The sequence below is a fragment of the Corvus cornix genome, chromosome 24 (genome assembly GCF_000738735.6).
Source record: "Corvus cornix cornix isolate S_Up_H32 chromosome 24, ASM73873v5, whole genome shotgun sequence".
Lineage (NCBI taxonomy): Eukaryota > Metazoa > Chordata > Aves > Passeriformes > Corvidae > Corvus > Corvus cornix.
Window position 1 is genome coordinate 3,964,634 of NC_046353.1, and position 16,468 is coordinate 3,981,101.

At 54.1% G+C, this 16,468-nt stretch overlaps 1 protein-coding gene across 1 annotated transcript in view; it reads left to right on the top strand.

Annotated features, from left to right (window-relative positions):
* The first annotated feature begins 362 nt into the window (after positions 1–362).
* Positions 363–16,468, top strand: part of OPCML (opioid binding protein/cell adhesion molecule like) — a 294,578-nt gene continuing 278,472 nt past the window's right edge. Inside the window, exon 1 of the mRNA XM_039564746.1 lies at positions 363–660. Coding sequence (XP_039420680.1) covers positions 600–660 — 61 coding nt within the window. The 5' untranslated portion in view covers positions 363–599. The remainder of the gene's footprint in view (positions 661–16,468) is intronic.

Sequence of the window (16,468 nt, forward strand, 5' to 3'; positions counted from 1 at the left end):
GCTCCCTGAATCCGGGGGCTGCTCCCTGCATCCCGGGGCTGCTCCCTCCATCCCAGGGCTGCTCCCTCCATCCCGCGGCTGCTCCCTCCATCCCAGGGCTGCTCCCTGCCTGCCGAGGCTGCTCCCTGCCTCCCGGGGCTCCCTGCCTGCCGCGGCTGCTCCCTCCATCCCGGGGCTGCTCCCTCCATCCCGGGGCTGCTCCCTGCATCCCGGGCACCAGCTGGTGCCGGGAGGGATGCGCGGGGGGTCGATGCCTGCATTTAACTCCCCGGTTGCGGAGCGAAGCCCGCAGAAGAGCGGGTGTGCGTGTGTCAGTCAGCATCCTGAGCCAATGGGTGCCCGGTAGGAGGTCTGCGCTCCCGGTGCACGCACGGAGCCTGGTGCTCCTGCTGCCAGTTGTGTGCGAGAGTGTGTGCGTGTGCAAGGGGAGATCAGACACCCTGACTGCCTGCTCCCTTCTCTCTCCAGCTCGCCAACTCCGTCTCCCTTCCTCTGCAAACATTGGATTTAAACCTGCTCAGAATTCAGCGCAGAGGAAAAGCAGCGGCGGCAGCAGCAAGCAGCAAGCACAGCAGCCGCTCGCCTACCGCAGCTCCAAGATGTACCATCCTGCCTGCTGGATCGTCTTCACGGCCACCACTGCCCTGCTCTTCATCCCAGGTAGCGCAGAAAGCTTTTTCTCCAGCGGATGGGAGGGCAGGGGCTCGCAGGTGGGAGAGCCGAGCGGGGTCTGCGCGCCGGGGACCCGGGCTCGGCGCACATTGCGCACGAACGCGCACATGCAGGCAGGCAGCGAGTTGCTCTGCAGCGGGGGACTGCCCAGTGCTCCCAGTGAGGGGCTCCGAGAGCCGTGCTGGACCCCCAGGTGGGCACCGAGCCGCCGGTACCTGAGCGGTGCCGGCACCTACAGCCCCCGAGCTGGGGAGGGTCTGTCCCCTCGGGCAACCTCTGCCTCCAAATGATGGGCTCATGCAGTTTTCCCCCTTCAGAGTTGGGCACCTGCTGTGCCCTCCCTCTTTTGAGAGCTGTCTTGCTATTCCCTGCGCTCCCCTCATCCGTGCTTCCCCGATTCCTGCCAGGCAAACTCGGTGCGTGCCCCTCGCTCCCTTTTACAAAGTGAAAATGAGCCCCCCGCCTCAATCCAGGCACCTGGGGAGGCCGTGCCGGTGCCGCAACCTCTGTGAACTGAGCGGGTGGCTCCCGAGATGTGGCTTGGCCTCGTCCCCACGGCTTGCCGGGGGGAGATGCTGGGTTTGGATCCAGCGCTGGCTCCGTGCTGATGCTCGCGGGGCAGCGAGCGCTGCATCCACTGAGGGTGGCGGTGGGGGTGGACAGCAGAGCTGAGCGCCGGGGGGAGCAAGTCACCGGCATATTTTTGATGATGATGTGCACTTTTAGCAGCTGGAAAGATTGTCATCCCTGTGCAAGCTGATGGGGACTGGGTGTTGAGGCTCGGATCCGATCTTAACCCAACGTGTGTTTTTCATGACAGCCGGGGAGAATTCTGCTGGGCTCGGGAGGGCAGGGAGAGGCACGGCTGTGATTTCAGCAGCTGCCCATGGTTTAGGGCTTTGCTGTGCAGGGTGGTGTGTGTGGCAAGAGGGCGAGGCTGGTGGCGAGAGGTTACTCGTGTCACAGCTGGTAAACAGCTCTGCCCACAGCAGTGCTGAACATGAGGATTCTCGGGTTAAAACTTGCTTGTGGAGGCTTCTGCCATGGGACCAGCCACATCCCGGGGTCCTTTGGAGCTGTCACAGTGCAACCTGAGCAGATCAGTGGGTACGAGACCCCCTGGAATGGGCTGGGTACCACTCCGTGGGATGGCAGGAGGCTGGGACGGGCATCAGCACTGGGGTCAGCACTACTCCCTGGGCTGAGCTTCGGCTGGCTGGGGAGCAGCGGTGGAGAACCCTTGACAGCAGAGCCTCGAGCTCCTCAGCAACACCAGGAGCCAAAATGGTGCATCTGTATTTTAGCACGTGAGCACGAGGGAGCCGTGGCTGTCTGAGCTGCCTGACTTTGTGCACGTTAAGGGGATTTTTTGAAAATAGATCTTGAGCAGGACAGGGCAGGTGTGCCTGGTGTGGGGGCAGGCGTGCCTCAGCAGGGCTGCGCTGAGTAGAGCGCTGGCTCTTTCACCCTCTTGCTGGATGAGGTTCTGTGGGTTGGAATTGCAAACAAATGGATGGAGGCAGCCGTGCGGGCCAAATGGGAGGACGTGTGGCACTTGATGGGTTGTCATCGAGATGTCCTTAAGCTGCAGGAGCTGGCAGAGGCCTGACAGGGCACATTTGCTGTTTGCTGGTGTCCTGCTGCAGTTTCCTCAGGATGTGGCTGTTTGGGCCAAGGCCAAGCCAAGGCCTGGGCTGGCTCTGGCCTCTGTGTGTGCCAGGGAAGGAAAAGGCCCCTGCAATTAAGCCCCTAGAAGCTTGGGAGAGGCTTCTTGTTCCACATTTATGCAGTTGTACCTTTCCCTTCTTACTTCCATGAAGCAGCAATATCTGCTTTGGCTTTGGATGTCCCCCGAGCTAAACCAGCCCAGGGCTTTGCCTGGCTGGGCTCAGCCCTTAATCCATCAATCCAAACCCTTCTGCCTGCATTAGAGGAAGGGAAATACTCTGGGCTTCTTGGTGCTTTGCCTTCCTGCCCTGGATTTGAACGCCTCCAATCCTTTGTATTTGTGCCTGGCTTGCAGAGGTTGGATGTCTTCCCTCCCTGCCCAGCCTGTCCCAGCAGTAATTTCAGTCATGGAACACGAGTTGTGTTGGCAAAGTCATGGATGGCAGAGGGAAGGTGAATGGTCCCTGCTGCCTGTTGGAGCCTCCACCTTCCCAAAGTGGGGTTTTTTTTTGAGCTGTTTATTATTTGCAGGCGTAATCCCAAGGGTTTTATACAGGTGACGCTCCCCTGGGATATGCAGAGGCTGTTTCTGAAGAGCAAGCTCTTTCCCTTTCCGTTTTTATCCGAATCCTGCGGGAGTTTCACACGGGGTGGTTAAAGTGAGAAGGGAACCTGCTTTTAGAAGGTGTAATTAGAGTGAAGGGAAACATCACAACTTGAAGGCTCCTGCAGAAAATAGCATCACAAAGTTATTATTAGCCATAATAGCTTATTTGCCAGTTTTTCCTCTTTCTCCTGCTCCCAACCTCTGTCCTTCCCCACTTCTCTTATTTTTGTTAGGAAAGACGCATTTTTCCCATTGGGTCTCGTGTCGTCTCGTTACCAATTTACTCTCATGGAATCTAAAGACACAAAAGGTTAATGCAATAATGAAACCCTGACCCCTCTGGTCATGGAGAGCGTCTTACTCTGCAGCTTTTTATTTCTTTGTAAGACAAGTTTCTATCTAAAATAATTTTGAGGGCTTAATGCTGTTGTCATCTGGAGCCTTGGGGGAGGCAGATTCCTGGACATGGGTTGCTCTCTGAGGTAGGAAGGATGCTTAGGATTTTTAATGAGCCCAGCACTGCAGGATAGGGAGGTGAGTGGGTAATTTAATTGTCAAGCTGTTGGCAAACGCTTTGAGCTGCTGGGCATTGTGGGTGCTGCTGTTTTGAGATGAGGGTGGGCTGTGACGGAGAAGGAATTTGGGGCGGGGGGAACCTATTTGGCTGAGCTGCAGTTACAGGGTGACATCATGGCTCTACAGGTGGCAAAAATCAATGCTCATCAGCCTCTTCAGACATTTATATTGCTTCCTTTGCAGGCTGGGGGAAATTACTTGTCATGGCAGTGGCTCCTTTCAGAGGTCAGAAATGTGGCAGTGCAGGCAGAGATGGACAATCCCGGTTTTCACTGCTCCAGGGCACTGGGTTCAAGGTGAAGCTTGTAGAGCTTGGGGTGTCCCCCTGTGCTCCCCCATCACCCTTGCACCCAGGACCTGCTTTCTGCATCCTCCCAGAGACTCTGTGCGACCTCATCTGTGCTGAGGCAGCCTGGCTTTGGTGGTGGTTGTAAAATCTGTCTAAATTTACAAGGTAGACATTGCAGGCATCAAAAACATCTTCCCATCCCTTCCCAAAGCGGTCCCTGTTGCAGGAGCACACTTTTCCCACTGCCTGTGACATGACCATCACCTCTCTCCAGTGGGGGATGCTGGGCTAGTGGAGGGCTGCTGATCCCTGCAACTAAGCCTGAGAATAAGTACCTGGAGCACATTAGTTCTGCTTTAGTGTCATTTCAATATGAGCAAGAGGGGCTTAAAGGGATTTTCTGTCCTCTCCCAAAGGCTGGGGATAGGTGTGGATAAGGCAGTGCAACCATCAGTCTTCCACGAGCCAGGGAAGCTGCAGAAGATGTCCAAGCAGGATGGGGTGTGAGCCCAAAAACACTGTCTGGTCTTCCTCTGCCTCTGCCTGAGGCCTGGCCTGTAGTTTCCCTGTCAGAGGGTGGTTTCTCCATCCCCTGGCTCCCAGGACAGGGAAAAGGTCGGTGCTGGTCTCTGAGAGGAGGTTTTATTTCTGCTGGGGAGGAGCAGCACTCGCTGTCATTTCCAAACGATGTGGGGAGGGAGTGTGATGGGAAAAGAGGCACACACGACTCTTGGCTCTGTGCAAAACCCCCCAGTGCAAGTTCCCAGAACAATTTGCCCTGGGGACTGTGGGTTTCGGGGCTGGTGGCTCTGGCAGCTGCCTTTCAGGATGCCCCAAAGTGCTGAACCTTGCTTTGCGTTTTCCAGCAGCTTCTCTTTGACAGCGTCTCCTTTGTGCATTCCGTGGTTGCAGACGGCCGGGTGGAGGAGCTTTTGCTGGTGCGAATCCCTGTGAAAGACTGAAAAGGGAGAGATGTTTCAAAGGCACCGATGGGAGCTGTGTGCCTTAACTGACGCCTTTGAAAATCTTCTCCAAAGGCTTGAATATTTGGTTATGGTGAATTTTGAGCTGCATAAACAGCTGTGTTCATATTTTACACTTGAATATGAAATTTGGAGTTAGTGCTTTGCTTGGTAAGAAACCAAAGTTGATGAGTGAGGCTGTTGGGGTGCTGCGATGAACCCTGACCGGTTTGGGGGGAGCAGGGTACCCAGGAGGATCCTTCTGTTTCAGTCAGGTGAGGATAGAGGAAAGCTTGCTGGTTTTTATCTGTGATCTCCTTCACGACCCTGGGGTTACCCCCAGCTTTGCAACCCTGCCTTTTCCCCTCCCCAGTAAGGCAAAACTGGGCACTGGTCCTGAACCCTTCTTACCTATGAGCATCTCCTGAGATGCTCTCGGCTGCTGGTGTGTGCAGGATGGGGAGTGATTTCAGCTGTCACACTTCTCCTCTTTGTTTAAACTTAAAAATAATAACAGCTTTGCTGCAAATCTCCTTGCCTCCCAGTCATCTTTGCCTAATGAAGGCACGGTACTTATAATTACCAGTGCGGCAACAGCACATAACAGAGTTGGCTTTGACACTTGCTGCTCCGTGGGTGGGTTTTTCCAGGGAGCTCCTCTTCGTTTTATGCTTAGAGGGAAGAAACACTTCCCTGCCTGCTTCTCCAAAGCTCTGAGATCATGTTTTCACCCTCTAAGGGTCACCAGGCAAGGTGGCTTGTCTGGTGAGGGTGGCAGGGGATGTGTCACCCCGAGCCCAGGTGTTGCGGGGTCTGGCTGGGTGGGAGCGGGGGATTCTCCCTTTAGTTCCACCTTAGGCTCAGACAGCTGAGGGCAGTGGTTTGGGACGCTCAGGTACTGCAGGGACCCGTCAGTGTTGAGAGCCATCTCCTTGGGAGGAGCTGTTTTTGGGAAGTTGAACCTGTTGCCTGTGCGGCAGAGTCATGTGTGCCAGGGACACGTGTGAGATGAGGCAAGGAAGGGGGAAAAAGAGGAGATATTTTTAGGTTTACTTTTCTGTGTATTCAGCGCTAGTGAAAAGTGCTGGATTGACTGCTCTGGAGACTGAAGCGGGCTGCAAAGTGCAGGGAAGGGGCAGCCCAGGAAAGCTTCCCTGTGAGCTCTGTACTTCAGGATGGGATGCTGGGACCGGGACCTCAGCAGCTCAGACTGCCTGGACAGCAAAGCCAAGGGGGATGTCTGCAGTGTTGAGCAGAGCTGGTGCACTGGTGGGGTTTTCCAGAGGTTGAGGGATTCCCAGGAGAGCAGCTGGGGTTACCCATGCTTCATGTGGCTTTGTCCTGTGTGGCTCACCCCATGGGTTGCTCCTCCTGGCTCCTCAGCCACACTAGGACCAGCTGACCCTGCAGCAGGAGGGCTTGGGCTTCCATCTGGAACCGGCCTTTCCACTAACCAAACTTCCCAGGCATGCGTATTCCCATGCTCCTTGCAGAGGATGGAAGAAGAGGTCTTCGTGCGGGGCTTTGGCCCTCAGAGCAGCTCCAAACTGGTGAAACTGGGCTGCGCCAGGCCGTTCCCCACATGTTTTCCGAGCAGTGTCCCCCTGCTGTCCCTTTGCCAGCCCTTTGCCTCCTCTCTCCCAACTCTTTACTTCTGGCTTTTGTTTCCTGGACTTGTTGCTATGCATGCAGCATGTGGAAGGAGCTCCAGCAAATATAGGCCACACTTTGATTGTTCAGCAGGCTGGAAAATGATGATTATAATTTTTGACAGAAGGGAAGGAGGGGGAAGGAGATCTCTGGGCTTTCAAATCTGCTCTGTCATAAGCAGGATCTTGCAAGGGCCCTCTGATGACTTCTCCCGCCCCAAAGGAAATGGCGTTTGCATAGCAAGAGGGGGCTAGAGGAAAAATTCCTCTCTTCCCAAGGACAAAGCAGCACTTCTTTCACCAAGCCTTCCACCTCGTGTGGCGGTCCTGTCACACCACATCAGCCAAATGCAGTTGGTGTTGGCCGGTAATTGACTGGGAAGCATCCAAGAGAAACCTGGACGCTGCTTAAGGAATCCTCCTTCCTGCGAGAGCAGCACGCAGGGTGCATCCCTCGGGATGCAGAGGTGCTGGCAGAGCAGTGCCCGCAGAGCCAGCCCCGGGGGATGTGGGCGTTGAGGTCCTTAAAGCCAACCTGGAACAGTCTGGAAGCCCCAAACACTCCATAGACTGGGACCCCACAGACTTGTCCCAAAGAGGCAGCTCCGTTTGGGGCCACACCAGCAGTGGACTTGTCTCATCACATTCCTGGGTGGCAGCAGAGCTCGTGGAGACCTTGGCTGCTCCCACTGTGCCCCTCCCTTACTCACCGCTCCCTTGGCATCGGCTGTGCAGTCCTCGCTGGATCTCCCCATTTATTTATTTCATTTAATGGCATTGGCTAATTTCCACTTCAATTTTTTTTTTTCTTTTTGTTGTTTATTTTAATGCGATCACTTCTAATGAGGCTAATGACATTTAGTCTCTGTGGCGGTGCATTTTAATTTGGTCACCGAAATGTCAGCACACGGCAGCCTCCTCCTATCTCCCCGTGACAAAAGGCACCTCAGACAAAGGGGCTCTGTCCCCGGCTGTCCCTCGCCCTCCTTATCTCCTTCCTCCCAGGGATGGGCCAAGACTTTTGGCAAAGCCACCTCCTGCCATCCCCTCCTCTGCTGGCACAAGGGGAGCAGGTTCGGCTGCCAAGGGCTGTGAGGATGAAAGGCGAGGGCTGCCGGAAACTCGGGATTTTCAGGCGAGCCAGAGCCACGTAATTAATCAGATGTCAAAAGCTCTCAGCAAAGTTAGCTTTGATCGGCAGGGAAATCTGTCAAATAGGTCATTCTGCTGCCCCCGGTGCTTTTCTGTCTCGCTCTGCCCATAAGTCTACCTTGGCACTTCTCATTTCCATGGCAGAGGTGGGACCTTCCCTCTCGGAAAGCCGGACCAGCTTCTCCTCACCCGCGCCAGGGCTGGTGCCATGGGCATTGCAGGGCTGGAAGTGGGAAAAAAGGGGAGAGGGCTGGGGTGGGAGTCATAGATATTTGGAGAGGTTGAGGTGCTCAGATGCTGCTCTGTGAATTTGGAGAGGGCTCTGGTCCAAGGTGGGGGGTCAGGAGCAGCCTAAACCCTGGGGGAGGTGGCACTGGGGTTGCGGGTGGCTGCACTGGACAAGCGGTGACTTCTCTGCCTTGTGTTGTACTTGAGTTTCTCAAGATGTTGAACCTCAGAAGCCTGAGCCATTTTGCTTAAGAATGAGTCCTTTTTTCTGCAATCTGGGTCCAAATGCAGCTGAATTTGATCTGTTCTCCTTTGATCTGTTCCTCCCTCGCTATTCTATGTACCAGGAATGGATGAAGATTAAAGTTTGCAGTTTCTGAGCAAACTAGGTTACTCATCACTGCACGATACCCAATTACCTGCTGATACCTCAGGAGTGAGAAGGTATTGATCCTGCTTGGATTTGAACTTGTTGAACCCGAGACTCCGGATATTTCAAATCCGTTGCTGAGGACGTGCCGTTTCCTTCAGGAATCAAAGTGGGATGCAGGCTCTGTTTGTGCACCACATGGGCTGGTGGGAGGAGGGTTTCTCCTCTCTGCCACAGGGGAGATGACCAGTAAGTGATAAATAATATTATCTGTACTCTCCACAGCACAGGAGGGATGTGGATGCAATGACTTTTGTGATGTGCCTGGGGAATATCTCAATTTTACTGGAAAGAAGTCCCCAGAAGCTGATACTTACCCCATATGGGTGGGTTTTCTGTGCCCTCTCTGCTCACCACCTCTTTGTGAGCACTGCAGGCTGCAGAAGTGCCTTTGATGGCATCTCCTGTGTCTGCCTTCCTCCTGTCTGTTGTGTTCCCAACCAGAAATAGCCCATCAATTCAAAATAAACCCAAAAATTCTTCCAAAATTACCTGGTGAGACGAGGCCGGGGGGCCTGGATCAAAACGTTTATTACTGAAACTCGGTGATATCAGGTCTCACTCTTACACAGCGGTTGTTTCCAGCAGATCTTAAAATACTTCACGGAGGAGAGAAATTTCATTGTACCTGTTTTTGTAGACAGGGGAGCCAAGGAATAAAGAGGGAAAATGACTTGCCCAAGGCATGTGCAGAGACACGTGTTAAGAGACGTGTCCTTGCTGTAGCTCCAAATCTGAAGTGCGTTTTTCCTTGTGAAACAGTGGAGTTTGGCTTCCTGCTTTGAGAAACACAGGAGAAAGAGCGCAGGATCAATACATTGGGTGCTAAAATCTCTCTACTGCCCTGACAGGGAGCTGGAGCATCACCAGGATTTTGGACCCGCCCTCGGAGCACTGGGTGCCCCAGTTTGTGTCCTGGCAGGAGAGGCTGTACCACAGCTCAGGCAGTGATGTCTGGAAGTAGGAAACTGTGAATTCATGATCAGCCTGACTTTGTGAGTCGAGGGGCACCCTGTGCTCCTCTCCAGGTTGGCAGGAGGGCAGCGCATGATTGATCCCCCTGCCCTTTCGCGTTGTATCTTTGCCTGCCTTTCCCCTGAGGTTTGAGAGTGATGATCCCGGAGCTGAAAGCAGGAGATGAAGAGAGGAGAAATTCTCAAGCACGCTCTTCACTCAGCCCTTGGTCTCCAGATGGAAATACTCTTTGGAATTTCGTGGAGAGCACACATTTGTCCTGTCAGTGCCTGCCCTGCCTCGGCTCCGTGCGCTGCAGCATCCCCCGGCCGCTCCGAGGCCGGGAGCCGCTGCCTTTGCCAGCCACTCTGTATCCTCGGGATACTTTATCTTTATAAAGTCGCAATAAGTGGACAGTATAATATATTTCACTTTTAATAAGGTGTTGCCAGTTGCACACACTCCACAGAGCAATTAGTGTCAAAGGCAGCTAAGCAATGGCGGGCACCGTAATTCCGCTGTTTACCGGGCTGCAGGATTTATGGGCAGCGCCGCAGGAGCCGCGGTCACAGCTTGGCTGGAGGCACAGGAGGGGCCGTGCACTGGCTTGGAAACCACGCTCCGAGCTGCTCCGAGTCCTGGAACTCTTGGGAGAGTGGCAGGAATGAGTCACTTCTTGTATTTGGTGGCCCCCCAGTTCTGGGACCCTGAAAGGAGAGGCCGAGCCTGCTCAGATGTGCCAGCAGGGACAGGCAGTTGCTCAAAATTCCGACTGGCAGGATCCTCTTGCTCTTTGTGTGTTGGCCTTTAGGGCAGAGCTTTGAAATGCGATGTTTTCCTAATCAAGGAAGGGAATCACAGAATCACAGAATGGAGTGGGTTGGAAGGGACCTTAACACTCATCTCATCCCACGTCCTCACCATGGGCAGGGGCATCTTTCACTGGACCAGGTTTCCTGGCTTTGAACTCTCCAGGGATGGGGAGAAGTCTGGAGAAGTCTCCAGCGTCTGGATTAAAGGGAGACCCTGGGGCTTGGTTAGCACATGGGCATAGTGCTGATGGTCTGACCAGTTGGGTGGAGACAGGACTGGAGAGGGGAATATTCAGGTCTGGGGGAGGCTTTTTTGCATCCTTGCAGCCTGTGAGGTACCTGGAAATATCCAGAGATGGTGGGGGATCGTACTCAGTGGTTCTGCTTCCCGTGAGTGTAACCCCATTTTCTATCCTGGGCATTTAGGACTTCTTACTTCACTTTTTTGGGGTTTTTTTTTAGCATCAGGGCATGTTGGGCAAAGAGCTTCAGTGAGCTCAGCTCAGGGAAGTGCTTTTCCCTGCCTCCTTCCCATGAACTGAACATTCCCGCTTTTGTCTGGCGACTCTCTGATCATCACAGGCTGTACTGTGCAGTTTTTCTAAAGTCAGCCCATGTGCTGATCTCACTGCTGAGGCTGTCAGGCAGCTCCACCATCCTGCCAGAGCTCTCCTACCCAGATCTGACCAGGCTCGTGCTGCCACTCGTGTGTCCAGAGGCTTGACCCACAGTCCTCGGTTTTGTGGGAGGACAAAATGTGGTGTCACAGCAGAGTGGTGTGGAGGGAGGTGCTGCTGTGCCTAATGGATGGACTGGGCTGCAGATGCTGCAGAGTCAGTCCAGCCAGGATCTGCTGTGGGGAAGCAAACTCAGTTTGTGTCAGATGTGTCGGATCTGATTCCGAGGGTCTGGAATCAGCCCGGTGGGGAATGCACGAGCATGCAGCTGCTAATGAGCGAGGCGTTGTGCCAGGGATGTAGCGCTGGCTTCTGTGTCCCTCAGCTCCAGGTGCCATCGGCTCTGCACACCTGAACCTGCACCTCTGCTGGCATTTGCCACCCCAGCCCCGGGGATGTCTTTGCTCTTGGAGGGATCAGCCCCAGAATTTGGTTTTTAGAGCGAGCACAGGTGATATTGCTGAGCCCATGCCCATGCCAGATCCCCCATCCCCTGATTCTCAGTTCAATAAAGTACCTGTTTCTTGGGTTTGTTCTCCGAATTGAAAACCTTCCATTTTCACACCTCTGTAATTGGTGCTATCTGTTGAGAGAAACTCTGCAACTCCAGCCAGCCAAGGTCAGGAGGAGCTGAATTGAATTAAAAGGAGCAGAAATTGGTTCGAGGTGGGCAGAGGCCTGCAGGGAGAACTATGCAATTTCTCTCCTCGGGGCTCCTGATGAGCAGAGCAAGAGGCAGCTTCCCATCTCTGCCCATGGGGGGCTGACACTGGCCCACCCGCACCTTAATCTGCACACCGAGGTAGGCACCTCTCAATTGAAAACAAGGAAATAAAACCCAGCATCCCCTCCTTTCATCTGGCCAGCAGGCCAGGGCTCTGCTCCTCTGGCTCCTTGGCCAGGATGCTGACAACTGTCACTGAAATGACCTTGCCGTGATTAAATACAGCAGGAAATGATGTTTTTAATAAAAAACTAAAGCTGTGATACAAGCTGACAGCTGGGAGATTTGAGATGCTGTGTGTTAATCCTACCTTTATCTTAACCCCAGGCTGAAAACCCCTTGTGCCTTTGGACTGAGTTAAGGGTGAGCATCCTGGCCTTTGGACCACGGTTCCCCAGCTCAGTCTCTGCTGGCTTAGGCTGGTATAAAACCAGAGCAATTTCAGCCAAAGATAGTGGATTTATAGCCCTATGGCAAAGCTACGGATGGAGAATGTGCTGGGAAGTGCCAGGTGTGGAGTTGTCTTAGGGGAATAGATGGGATGCTTACAGCTTTTACGGAGCCTCTTGGAAATTTTCCCACATTTTTTTCCCCATGAAAAATGTTTATTTTGTTATCTTCACTCACAGAGTGCAGGAGCACTCTTTGCTTGGCTCTGGGAAGCTTGCTTATCTTGAGGATGCTGTTTCGAGGAGGAGGAGGAGCCCCAGCTGAGGAAGGGAGTGCTGTGACCTTTGATCCCTGTGTTGCCCTTATCCCTCAGCCCACACAGAGTTCTTCCCCAGGCCAGGCTGGGCTGGCTTTCTCTTTTGCAGCTCTTCTACTGGGTGTACAATTAGTTTTTACAAGGGATTTGGCCCCAGGTCTTCCCCAGCCCAGCTAAATATCCTTGGCTCTTCAGAACCAGAGCTGCTCTGGCTTTGGTGCTGGCTTGGTGAGCATTCAGAGTAGAGTGGCTCCAACAGGACAGCGCAGAAAGGGGGAGATATTTCAAATGGTGAAATTTCAGGCAACAAGGGAGCAATTTTCCACCCACTTCTGAGCTGGAGCAAAGCCCTTCCAGTCTCCCTTTCTGTTGCTCCCCAGCTGGGCTGGCACCAGGGATGTGCCATTTATTAGAGGCAGTAAGAAGGCACGTGGCCAAGGTAGCCTTAGAGGATGCCAGGCGCAGTGCCCTGCCCGTCCAGCTGTTCAGAGGATATCTCCAGCCCCATTTTTCCCCCCAGGGTAGTCGTGCTCATGGCCTCGCTGTCCCCTGCTCTGTCCCCAGGCAGGAGAGGAGGCAGTGGCACGGCTGGAGCTGGCCTAGTGCCCTGTGGGCGCCCCGGGCCCCCTGCTCTGCCTCTCTCGTAATTTATACAAGCGCAAGCCGATGTTCCCTTTTAAATTGACAAAGGCAGAGACTGGAGCCCGGGAAGCCCTCTGACCCCGGAGCCCTGGTCCATGAAAATTACAGGCGCTGTACAGCGCGTTTCCTCTTGATGTACTTGCAGTGGGGAGATGCTGGTTAATTTGCCAGGACTCAGAGGTGACCCGGGTTTAATAAAGAGGATTAATGGATTTGAGCTAAAGGTCTCGGCTGTTTGGAGCTGATAGCCTTCTCCTTCGAAGACACTCTGGCAAGGCACAGCTCAGCCTCCTGCCGGGAGAGGCGGGGGGCAGCTCTGCTGGAGGAGCGCTGCCGTGTGGGCAGGGCATTGCCTCGGGGTTAATTAGCAAACCCAGGTACCCCGGCCCATCTCCCCCGGCTGGGCAGGGCTGATGTGAGGCTGCCAGCCTGCCCTGGGTCCTGCCTGTCACTCCTGCAGTGGAGCAGGGAGGCTGGTGCTGCCCAGGGATGTCCGCTTCCCACCTCCCAGGCACGTGTGCCGCCCTTTAGGAGGGACATGACCGCGCAAAGGGCATGAGCAGCTGGGACACAGAGCTTGTGCAATGCCTTCTACTCCAGTTTTGGGATTCGATGCTGAATTTGGGCTCAGAGCCCTTGTTTCAGCAGCTTTCCCTGTGGCTGGTTTAGGATGGCAGTGCCCTCCATGCAGTGGATTCCCGAAGGCAGGGCTGATCGTACCGAGGGGAGTTTGTGCTTTGTACCGAGTCCAGTGATTTACACTCTTCCTCAGGGAAGACAGGCAGGGTTTTAGCGATGGGGATGGTCACACCAGCAGACCCTAAAGCGGTGGGCAGCTGGGGAGCAGCAGAGGAGGTGGTTTGGCTCAGGGCTGGACCCCTGAGCAGTGTCACCGCTGGGTGTGGGGATCGAGGGAGGTTGGAGAAGGAGTTTTTTGCCTGGAGGATGCACATGTGAGGTATGACAGGGCTATGGGGGACAGGAGCAGCCTGAGAGCAGTTTGTCTTAGCAGATCCATGCTGCTCTCCCCTCTGGAGTCCTCCTGTTCTCACAAGGGTTAACGACAGTCCTGTGGGAAGGATCCCACGGGGCTGGCAAAACCCGTGGCAGGAGTGATTGGCTGCCAGGGGCTGTGCTGGGGAAGAGCTGAGCCGCTGCCATACCCCCCTGCTCTGCCTTCCCACTTAATGTTCCCAGCACGCAGAGAGCAATGCATTCCCCGTAGCGTCCCGCTCCCTGGCCCTGGAGTCTCTGGCGATATTCCCGTAATAAGTAAGTGGAGTACTTTGGACAGGAGCAGCCAGGGACTGGGCCAGTTTCCCTGCCGGGAAAATGCATGCACGATCAATGCAATCAACTTACCCTTCAGGTCCTTTTTGGGTTGGGTGGAAGAGATGCTCTGACTGAAACCCATTTATTGAGTGGAGAAGGTGCAATGGAATTACAAGCTGTAGCTTTTATCAGCTCCTGGCTTCTGCCTTGTCTTTTCCTTATCCAACAGAATGCTGAGTGTTATAAAGCATTATTCTCTTAAAACCCCATTACTCCTCATTTCAGAGGGGTGGGTAAGCACTCAGTGATTCATCCTTTGCCAACTACAGGTGGAAGTGTTCAACAGGAGGTCCTGGTGTGGAGCCGGAGTATTATTTATCCCTCGAGGGCTGGGCACTGACCTCTCTTAGCTCTCTTGCTCATCAGGGGATTCCAAGTGAACAATTCCCTTGCAGAGCTGAGCATCAAGTCAGAGCCAAAACCATTTGTGCTCCTCCCAGTGCATCCCACAGCTCTTTAGGACAGGAAGGGAAGGTATTTAACGTGTCATGGAGAAATAACGTCCAGGAGCTGGAATGGATGATTCAGCAAATGCACTTAAGTGTGATGCCCTGTTTTAATGGATCCTGATGTGCTGCAGGATCCCAGGTGGAAACCCTGGAGGGAGTTTGTGGGGGTGTCCATGGCTGCACAAACTCTGAATATCATTAGGAATGAGGTCAAATCTTGCACATCTGTGCATGTGTTTTGGTCACTTCGGGGTGATGCTGGCAATATTTTTTGGTCTGGATAGCGTGTGACTCGTGGGGAATTTCTCCCTCTGTAAACAGGCCTATTTTCGAGTAACTGCTGAAATGAAAAAAAGCAAAAAAAACCCAACCCAGAAATTGTGGATGTGCTGTCATTTAATCTCTTTAAACCAGCCACCACAGAGGTCAGGGCAAGAGCCTGTCTGGCAAATAATCTTTAATGCTCACAGGCGGCCAGGGCTTGGGGTTTGTCCCACTCCTGCTTCCTCCAGTAAGGAGCATCACCTCTGTGCCATCCTCTTCCTCGGGAGCTGTGCGAGCCGGCTCCTGGCACGCTGTGTCCCGGCCTGGCGCGGTGAAGGATTCCTGATGTGACACGAGAGATCCGGCTAATGGTCCTGCGCCGCTTCCCTGGATCCGGGGGGGGGGAGGGGGGGTGGGCACCGAATTTAGCCGGGCAGTAGCTGGGCAAAGAGTCTATTTCGGTCAGCGCCGGGGCCTCTGCCGGGCGCGCAAAGAGGAGCGCTCTGGTCCCGCAGCCCCTTCCCGAGGCTGCTTCCCAGGAACGCCCTGGCTCTGGATGCAAAGAGCCGCTTTGCAGTCAGGTCAGGCGCGTTCCGCGGAGCTCAGCGCTGAGCAGTCCTCGCCGAGGAGCTGGGGGTGCCGCAGCGGGGACCCCCCTCTGCAGCAGGGCCTCGCAAATGAGCCCGGCTGCAGCGGGGCTGCTGCCTTAATGCAGTCAGCCGGCATTGTCTTCCCCGCGCTCCGCCTGGAATTTATCCCTGGGATGGCCATGTATTATTTAACTCGGCGCTGGAGATGCTCTTCTCGGGAAGGCGCCGGGCAGAGCATCCCGAGCTCCGGGTTTTGCCTGGCAAGTGAGCAGAGCATCGCCGTGGTCTGACCCTCCGGCCCTGTGCTGCTGCCGTGGCTTTTCCCGGGAGAGCTCTCATCCCGGGCAGCAGACGTAGCGCGAAATTGCTGTTCACCCCTGCAGCAGGAGATTTAATTATCATTAGCTGAGCTTGCACAGCTCCACGTGCTGTCGTGCAGCTGCAAGTTTAGCTGGGCCTTTTAAAAATCCAGCTGCAATATATTTATTTCCCCCCTCCCCCCCTCCCGCTTTTTTTCCTTGTGATTTTATTCTTTGCCTCACACAAAAGCTTTGCTTTTATGTTTTGGGTCAATTTGGCAGCCTCTGAGCGCAGTGCACGCTCGGAAAGGGCGGAAAACGAGTATTTCAAGGAGACTTGCAGCCAGGCAGAGCAACCTGTGGGCATGTTTAAAATCTGCAAGTCCCATTCCCAGGGATTGGGTGGTTTTTGCAGGATTTGGCGTTTATTTTATAGCTTATCAATTACAGTGGGGGAGAGAAAAAAAAAAAGAAGTGCTGAAAAATACTCTTTTTCTTGAGAATAGGAGTCAGGGTCATGGTGGGTGTGGGAGGAAGGGGAGAGATCGCCAGGGAATTTCCCCCTGCGGGCTGGAAAAGTCAAACTCCCTGAATTGCCCAAGATTTTCCATTTCTTTTTAAAGACTCCGGCTGCCTGTGCAATGAGCTGGCAAAACCCAGCCCAATCTTCCACAAAACTGCTTCTTTTTAGCAGAACTTTGTTTCCATCAGCATTTCCAGCAAAACTTTATTTTTTAATGCCAAATTGGGTTTTTTTCCACCAAAAATCCCCCTTTTCTGGGAAGT